General features: G+C 36.0%; 2 protein-coding genes across 3 annotated transcripts in view; one reads left to right on the top strand and one right to left on the bottom strand.

Moving 5' to 3' along the window:
* LOC129418477 (E3 ubiquitin-protein ligase TRIM39-like) overlaps positions 1-10,108 on the top strand; it is a 124,689-nt gene that overhangs the window by 69,398 nt on the left and 45,183 nt on the right. The gene's annotated exons all lie outside the window — the stretch shown is intronic.
* elp4 (elongator acetyltransferase complex subunit 4) overlaps positions 357-10,108 on the bottom strand; it is a 96,637-nt gene continuing 86,885 nt past the window's right edge. The window contains exon 10 of the mRNA XM_055172618.2: positions 357-672. Within this exon, the coding sequence (XP_055028593.2) occupies positions 562-672 (111 nt within the window). The 3' untranslated portion in view covers positions 357-561. The remainder of the gene's footprint in view (positions 673-10,108) is intronic.

Below are 10,108 nucleotides of genomic sequence, written 5' to 3'. Positions count from 1 at the left end.
TGGGGAGCTGGAAGATTTTTTTAAAAAGTGGAGTGTCCCTTTTACTACTATTTTACTAAAAAAAATTTTTTTTAAACGTATTGAAAATACATAGTTTTAAATCGTTTTACACTTAAAATATAATTACACAGACTGAAATATGGTCCCACAGCTTAATAAAGGAAGACCATGACGCTTTTGGCATTTTTCACAGAAAATTTATTGTGAGCAAATATTTATGAGCCAGCAAAGCTTATTAACATCACAAAGCCAAATGTGGCTCTTTCAAAAATGTGTTAAAGATTGTAAAGACGTATTTTTGCATCACATCCTTGCAAGATCTAGAGAGATCTTAAGATAGCAACAATTCGGTATTTAATATCTGACTCATCTGAATAATTGTGACTTGTCTTCTTGTTGTGCCATCACTAAATGCAGCACCATGCTCATTTATAATGAGTGTAACTGTGTCAGTGCAGGTGTAACCATGACCCAGCGCTGGTGGATTGAAGCTTCAACCCTCTCCTGTCCTCCAACATCACACTGGACGGAGGGGATGAGTACAGGAGCTCTGGGAATACGCTAGAAATCTAGGTGCTTGTTGCCTGTGGCTGCGGTACCACATCCTCCTGCCAGTTCAGTTTTACTCACCCGACTCACCGTCTCTGACAGATCTGGAGGCAAATGCAGCCTCTGTAAGAGAAACACAGAGAGAGAGGACATGTTATGTTAAAAGTCCATTTTTATATTTTAAAGGTGTCAAAAATGCATTAAAATAATATGTTAAATTGTTCTCTGATATATACATAGAAGGTTTGTGGTTTTATTAAGTGAAATTATTCAGAAATGTCTCTATTTAGAACCCTAAACTGCCTTTAGAATAAAATGATCTATTATTACCTTATTTGAAAGGGTCATAAATAATAATGTTGAGCTCTGCTCTGATTGGCTGTTTCCCAGAGCAGCTCATTTCAGTAGCTCTGTGTGTGTGCAAACAGATCTTATGTTTGAGTCTGTATCAGATGAAGATACAGATTTTGAGGAATAATTAACTGTTTGGACGTTTCTGAGTGAGTTTGTGTTTTTTTCAGTAAGGAGCTGCAAAACGTAACCATAACGTCAATAGTAGAACTTCAGTCTAAACGTTAGCATATAGCATCAACTAACATATAGCGCTAACTCAGCAGTTACAACTTTGTTTTTAGCATTGTAACAACACTGTAATTAATTTAATTAATTTAATGTTGGGGCGTACATCTCAACTTTAACGTCATAGTCTGTGTCATGTTGGGATTGGTCTGTTTTCCAGCGATTTTTTGCGTGCATAAGGTTTACATAAGGAGGAGGAAACAATCAGCTCATGATATGTCATTACCATGTACCGCACCTTTTATTATTCATCTATGCCTAGATGAAGCCAATATGTATTATGCATTACAATGCAGGCATAATCCAGTTTCATAAATATTCATGCGTCTAAAAAAAAACTTAAACTTGCAAATGCAAATAATGAGTGACTTTCTGGAGCGACTACGAATGGGAGTGAAGCATGCAGTTCACGTCATCCATATTTAGTCAGATACTGCAAAGGATGGATCCTCATTGTGTTTTATATATTGTTACTGGGACATCAAGAATAAGAACGAGATGAGCGACACACAGCGACCAAGTCTCTGGTAGTATGCACGCAGCATTATAGACTTCAGCTGATGATCTCAGATAAAGGGGATCATGTCTATGATGACTAGTTGGTAGGTAATACACTAGATTTTAAAATGGAGTCACAGGTTGCACTAAGAGCATGCATACAGGAAAGTATATTTCCTTATATTTCGAATACATAACGCATACAGATCAACTGATCTCATATCTGTCTTAATAAATCATCTGAAGATGCCTGATTCATCTTCCAGTCTTTTCAGTAAATACCCGCAGACTCAAGACAGTAAAGAAGGCATCACAGGCCGTGTTTACAGACAGACGAAACCAAGTGTGTGAACACAAATCGTGTTAGACGCTCGGTCACGCACCTTAAATGGTCCGAGAGAAGTGTAACTGTTAGCTTGCATCTAAACCCCTTCAGGGAGGCTTGAGCTTTTTGGCTGTTCAGGTGAAAGATTTGTGGCTTACGGCTTATAATCGAGTGATTTATTAAAGCACCACACGAGTGCAAATCTCTAACAATCCAAAAGCTTGAGCTACAGAGGATATGATGAAAGTTTATACACACATTATTACTGCAGTATTAAAGGAATATTCCATTTTCTTGGAAGAAAAGTCCAGATGGTTTGCTCACCACCATGTCATCCAGGATGTTGATGTCTTTCTTTGTTCAGTCGAGAAGAGGTTGTGTTTTTTGAGGAGGGCATTGCAGGATTTTTCTCATTTTAATGGACTTTAATAGACACCAACAATTAACACTTAACTCAACACTTAACAGTTTTTTTCAACGGAGTTTCAAAGGACTGTAAACGGTCCCGAATGGGGCATGGGGGTCTTGTCTGGCGAAACGATTGTCATTTTTGACAGGAAAAATAACAGGTGTGCACTTTTAAACCACAACTTTTCGTCTAGTCCGGTCCAGCGCGACTTAACATAAATGCGTAGTGACGTAGGGAGGTCACGTGTTACATATATAAAACGAACATTTGCGGACCATTTTAAACAATAAACTGACACAAAGACATTAATTAGTACCAGTTGACATCCAACAACGTTAGAACGGTCCTCTTTCAACACACTTGTAAACACTGGGGCGGAGTTTCGTGTTCGTCTTCTGTGACCTCTTGACATCATGACGTATTGCGTAGGGTCACGCTGGCGCATCACAACCGGATCTAGACGAGAAGTTGTGCTTTAAAAGTGCATATTTGTTATTTTTCTTGTCAAAAATGACAATCGTTTGGCTAGATAAGACCCTTATGCCTCGTTTGGGATCGTTTATAGTCCTTTGAAACTCCGTTAAAAAATGTTACGTGTTGAGTTAAGTGTTAATTGATGGTGTCTATTAAAGTCCCTTAAAATGAGAAAAATCCTGCAATGTTTTCCTCAAAAAACATAATTTCTTCTGGACTGAACAAAGAAAGACATCAACATTTTGGATGACATGGTGGTGAGTAAATTATCTGGATTTTTCTTTTAAGAAAATGGAATATTCCTTTAATATCATATTATTTCTATTTCCATTGATTCTCTGTCCCTTCAACTGCTTTGACTATAAGGTGATCTTTATCTCACGGTTGATGTTTATCTCCAAACAAACAAAGCTCTTCTAAAGCTCCTATTGTGTTTTGGACAGCAGGTAAGCTGTCTTCCTAAAAGCTCAGGAGAATCCATAATTTCCCCGAGCCTTTTCCGCACACCATCAGAAGATTCACATCCTGAAGCCCTCAGGACAAGAGACACACAGGAACAAAATGTCTAAGCTTATCAGGTGGTATTCTGAAGAACATGAGAAGTGAAGTACAGATTACAAAAGGTTGGGGCTTATAAGTCAAAGCAGGTGGGTCAAAGAGGGACGAGGATGACCACAGAAGTCCAATAAATTAATTTGTGCCTTTCAGTAATATGAAATGGGACCCTGGACCACAAAAACATAACGGTCAATTTCTTTTAATTTTAACACATTCTGAAAGCCGAATCAGCTTTCCGTTGATGTATGGTTCAGGGTTTCCACATCTTAGTTAACTTAAAATTTAAGGACCTTTCAAGGACTTTCAAGGTCCAATACCCTCAAGTTCAAGGACTAAATGTGGAGACACATTTCAAGTGAGAGTAAGGTTACTTAAGGGAAGGTTTGTATAAACTTCTTGCATAAAAAAGATTTCAGCACTTTCAATGACTGTTGTATTTTTTTTAAAAACTTCCCAGGTCCTTGAATTATATCCCCCAGATTTACAAACTTTCAAGGATTTCAAGGACCCGTGGGAATGGTTCGTTAGGATATAACAATATTTGGCAGAGATACAACGATTTGAAAATCTGGAATCTGAGGGTGCAAAACAAATCTAAATATTAAAAAAATCTGCTTTAAAGTCCTTAGCAACATAAATGACTAATAATAAATACATTTTTTTATATATTTACAGTATAAATTTTACAAAATATCTTCATGGAACATAATCTTTAAAATCCTAATGATTTTGACCTATACAATGCACACAAGTTGAATTTACTTAAAAAATTGGAGGAAAGTTGTTGCCTTAAAAAAATAAGAATTAATTTGAACTAAAACACGAGTATTTAACAATGTACTGATCATTTTAAGTTCATTCCACTTTATAATTTAGTTTGATACATTTTTAATGCTTAAAAGTTAAATCAACTAAGATTTTTTAAGTAAATATTAAGTGATGTTTACATCATTGTTTAAAAGAAAACACCACGGTTTTCAATAATGTACTTTTTTCTTACCTCAACGTAGACAAATTTTTACACACCTATCTTTTCTCAATGTGTGCACTTAATCTTTGTACAGTGTGTAGTGAATGTGTTAGCATTTAGCCTAGCCCCATTCATTCCTTAGGATCCAAACAGGGATGAATTTAGAGCTACCAAACACTTCCATGTTATCCCTATTTAAAGACTGTTACATGAGTAGTTACACGACTAAGTACAGTAAAATATTGAAAAACTGGTGTTTTTCTTTAAGTAAAGACAATATCTAGGTTTATCTGGGTGGCTATTGCTACAAATATAGGCCTAGTTGTGCGACTTATGACTTGCGTATTTAACACTTTATAGAAAACTAAATGGTCACAAGTATCTCCAACAGGAACCTGTGCGGTATTAAAGTCTAATGAAGACAGAAAACACAGCACTGTGATTCAGATATTTCTTGTCTGCTACATTTAACGTTCGCTCTGAGTAAGTGAGGAAATGAAATCACATTGTTATTTATGAATCACCTCTAGCACAAAGTTTTCAGGACAAAGCATGTCCTCATTACCCCTTCACAAACAATCCTAAACCCCAGGACAAGCTGACACAACTGATATTAGACACTACAGACAGCGTGACTAAGCATGACACAAAGTCTGTAAAGTAAATCAATGTCTGAAATCAAAGTGCTACATTAATTTGTTTTCAATATAATGTTTCCGCCAACAACTCACTCACTTAAAATGAGTTTAAACCACTTGAAGAGGCTCTTGAGAGGAAACTTAAGAGGGATTTGGTTAAGAGGTTTAACTAATAACACTTCACACCGAACAAAACCTCACGCCGAGCCCTGCAGCTACTTCCTATTGCTCTTAATGACACTTGTGAGAAATCACCTCAAGACTCCTCAATAGGAGATTGGGTGAACTGTGTCTGAAATCACTTAAATTTGACTTAATTAAACAGATTACATCTATAGATAGCTGTATCTATAGGTATTATCAATAGTATATTTCTATTCCTATCTAAATATTTCCACCATTTTATTTGGATTTTATTCACAATATTTCCACAGAATTGTTGCCTTTCATGAAATTAATGACTGAAATTGTGTGTTTCTTTGTGTATGACTACAAAACCTGTTAAATACAGTCAACGCTGTTATACTACATTGGTAACAGGGTTTGACGGTAACAGAATTGACATTAACTAATTTATACAACAGAAAACCATGATTTTCAGATGTATAACACATCATAATCAGGAAAAATGATATTTTTATGGCATTAACACCAAATTATTAAACAAAAATTAAAATTACCCCATTATTTACTCACCCTAAAGCTATCCGAGATATATATTTTTCAGGGTTCATATTTTTCAGACAAATACATTTTCAGTTATTTTAGAAAGGATGTGTTCATATGCTTTTAACACATTATGTGTCATTTTAACATCCGTTCTGACAGTGTAGCTCTTCCAAGCTTTATAACAGTTAGAAACGGGGTCTACTTCCTTCAAGTATCCACTATTCACATTAATATTTTCTGCTCTTTAAAGGGGCCATGGCATGAAAATCTGACTTTTTTCATGTTTAAGTGCAATGATTGGGTCCCCAGTGCTTCTATCAACCAAGAAAATGTGAAAAAGATCAACCCAGTAACTTTGTTTTGGTAAACTATTCTCTACAAGCACATGAAAAAATAGGTAGTTGAAATTTGGCTCTACTTATGATGCCATAAGGAGCTCTTATTATAATAATACCGCCCCTTAATCTGCACTATCCAACCACATGCCATTTAGTGCAGAGAGAAAGAGAGAGAGAAAATAATTCACAGCACAATTGAGTTTCAATTTCAACAAATCACCATCATTGTGATCAGTGTTTGAATTTCATCAGCTCATTTGCATTTTAAAGGACACACCCAAAACGGCACATTTTTGCACACACCTACAAAGTGGCAATTTTAACATGCTATAAAAAATTATTTATATGGTATTGTGAGCTAAAACTTCACATATGTGCTCTGGGGACACTTATTTGACATCTTAAAAAAGTCTTGTGACGTGTCCCCTTTAAGGCTGCTGTCCACTAAACTTGGAGCTGAGTTTGTTGATCAAAGCCATAATTTTGGGGTTGCTCTGGTACTTGACGATGTTGGCTGGGTTTTGTGCCAAACCCTGGAAGGCTGCCATCGCATCTGGGTCCTCCATAGCCATGAGAACCTCTTTAAAGCGAAAATAATTAGTTTCCGGTAACAACGCCATTTTGGACTCATTTTACTATAGAGTTTAAGCATTGGGAACGCACGCTGCCATAGGTAGTTGTGTCATGATGTAAAGGCGTAATGATGAATGTGGGGGGTGGAGGCAAAAAGAAGGGAGAAAAACAACAATGGCAGTCACAAGTTAAAACAACGCATGGTCTCGCAAGAGTCACTCAATCTTGCGCATCATACGCTACGCTACATTCTAGTGCATGCATGTTGTATTTTACCGAATGTTCAGAGCGAAACATCTTGCATTTCAACTGCAAATGTAGATAAGCTTCTTCAAAGGCAACTGGAGAAGACACTGAAGATTAGCTCAAACACCTCATTACCTCTAACAATATAAACCTTCATTTTCCTCTTTCACACAGCTCACAATAAACAGCGTAACATGACTCAATGTATCTGCGGATGGTCCAGCATTATATGCTATTAGCCATCATCAGTGCATTAGGAGCATTAAAACACAAAAGCCTGGTATTAATGGGTCCTTTAAGAAGATGAGACTAACTCAAGTTTCTCAAGACAACCATCATCATTTAATCTTTAGTTTTTAACACTATATATATACATATTCGAGATACTTATGTTGTAACTTTAGTTTGTATATTTGGGTCTCTCATAGCTGGATTGAAAACATGTATATACATGCCAAATTACACAAGACTATTTCCTAACATTATATGTTTCCAATCAACGTTTTGTGATTTCCACATGGTGTGTTCTTTTCAATTAATCGTGTTTTAACAAGTACCACTAAGTGCAATTAAATACACCTATGTTTCGCAATGCTCAGAGACAGCATAAGAACCATTCGGACATGAAATAATGTGAAGTAATAACTTTTGGCACTTGTGATATATTATTATGCTAAAAACCCAAAATCCCTCTCACAGGTAATTCAAAATCCAACCAGGGCATGCAAAGGTAACGAAAACATTGAATAAGCCGCGATCAGTATCACTGTGGATGTATGTAACCCTCTGGTCAGCCGTGTCCACTGCGTTCCCCATCTGTACTCCAGTGACTGCAGAGGTCAGGAATGAAGGGGTCAGGAGTCTGGGGGTGATTTTCACCACTCTCCGTTCACTCGTATTTGGAGAGGTGCCACATGAATGTACCCTGGGTGCTGTTGTATTGTTGGGTGTAAGCGGGGAGCCTAAAGGGCCCGGCTGGGTGGGATATGAACACATGGGCAGGTGCCCTAAAGGTACTCTGGAGAGCAGAAGGCGCAGAGGACAAACACATGTAAGTGCTGCTTTCAAATTCGATTGGTTGTGCTGAGAAATGACGGCTGCATGTGATATGACAGTATTCACCACCTCTGCTTCCTCTAGCTGATAGAAATATTCATTTAACCCTTTAGCACAGGACGGATGGAAACAAATGGAAAGTGACTGTTTAATGTAATGGGGATTAGCTGATATGTATCTCCACTGTAAAAAAAAATTGCACTTGAATTTTTAAGTTATTTCAACTTATATTTTTATCTTGATTTTTACAACTAGTTGTTGTAACTTATAAAATAAAGTTGAATTAGCTCTTTTACAGTGTGCGTGGTTGCTGTTGCGTCAACTGACTTTTTCTTGTTGGCATGATGGTCAATATAGGAACATATCTAAAAACATTTCTTATTTACAGATGTAACCATATATCGGCAAATAATTGGTATCGAATGATAAAAGCAATTTTTCACACTATCAACTGATAGACATGGCCAGTGTTAGGGTAACGCATTACAAGTAACGCCCATTACGTAATAAGATTACTTTTCTGAAGTAACACATTACTTTATAAATGAACACATTAATATTTGAGTTACTTTTTCAAAAAAGTATTGCGACTTACTTTTCAGTTTAATTAATTCAATTTAAAAATAAAATAATGTACCGAATTAAACTGAACATATTAACGCAGAATCACGCACTCTGTGCGCCTGAGCGAGAACAGTTTGAGTCAGAAACAAAGATGGAGGCCAGAGCTTGACAGTTTTGCGATCATAAAAAACACCTGCAAGGCCTGAAAGAGATCAAGCCTCAGCCAAGTAAAAAAAGTAATGCAAAAGTAACTTAAAAGTAACGTAAGTATTACTTTCCATGAAAAGTAACTAAGTAACGCAATTAGGTACTTTTTTGGGGAGTAACTTAATATTGTGATGCATTACTTTTAAAAGTAACTTTCCCCAACATTGGTCATGGACAATATATTCTGCCAATCAAAAGAGAACAGGAAAATGCAATGAATTTTTGCTTTATGTATAGAAAATGTAAAGAAACATCACTAATTTAATGTTCAATATTAATAATAAACTTCAGAAAATTTAATTAGAATAAAGGTTATTTAACCACCTTAAAAATTATTAAAATAATTTTATTATTAAAATGTAATATTAAAATACAAAAAAATTTGTATTTAAATATAAGTATTAAAAATATACTTTTATTAAAATATACTTTTATTAAATAGCATCCTACATTCGGGATTTGATCGATCTAACCATGTAGAGTAATTTTGAATGAAAGGAATTACAAATGTCTTTCAGGCAGCGTCTGCAAGTAAATTTTTACCTCCTTAGTCAAAAGAAGTTTAAAAACATATAAAATTGATCTTAAAGCAACAGTCCGACTGAAAAACCTAAAGGTTATGTGGCTTTAACAACAGTGAAAACTGAACTGTGCTTGAACCAGCGACTTTCAGATGACTAATTCAAATCTTTACCTACTAAACTACCATCACCCCACTGTTTCCTCTGTAATGTTACAAGAACAAAGTCAAACGTCTTGAAGGAGCCTCATCAACTTTGCATTACAATGAGAGCGAGGGAATAAGAAAGAGAAGAAATAATGAATAGAGAGTTTAAAGCATGAATCCTGTGTGTTGACATGAACACTGGAGGTTTTTCAAGCCGTCAGGTTTATTCTCAGTGAAGAGACTCTTGAGTTGAGTTGTTTGCAGACACACTTATGGGGTCTAAAGCTCACTTCACTATTGGAGCCGACAGCACTCTTATACATCTGAAGCTGCTATTGAGACCAACAATAAAGCTTGTGGTAATATGAGATGCTTCAGACACACTAAAAAAACAAAACAATGTCTTCAAGGAGCCTGATCAACATTGCATTAAAATACTTGAAATAGTATGGCATTTACTGTTAACTTGAATGTTGCCTAATGTATGGATGTTATTGAATTATATTTAAAAACGCAAAAAGAACAAACTGAAAATATTCTTTGATTATCATAAAAAAGGTACACAGCACAGTAAACAAAAAATAAATTAAGAAACCAACATATTTCCATGATTTTCTCTCAGGAGCTTACAGCAACCCAAAAGGCATCACACATAAATGGCAATGTGAGACACAGGGAGGGACTTTTTCCATTCTGTTGTCCACCTCCACAAAAAAACAAGCCCCTGTTGTCTCCCTCCCCCAAAGCAGAAGTGGGGTTCACACACAGTTTAAACACATTACGTGCGG

This window comes from Misgurnus anguillicaudatus, chromosome 21 (genome assembly GCF_027580225.2).
Source record: "Misgurnus anguillicaudatus chromosome 21, ASM2758022v2, whole genome shotgun sequence".
In the NCBI taxonomy this organism is placed as follows: Eukaryota; Metazoa; Chordata; class Actinopteri; order Cypriniformes; family Cobitidae; genus Misgurnus; species Misgurnus anguillicaudatus.
The sequence above is the reverse complement of the archived record's forward strand: the minus strand, read 5'-3'. Positions and strand labels throughout refer to the sequence as shown.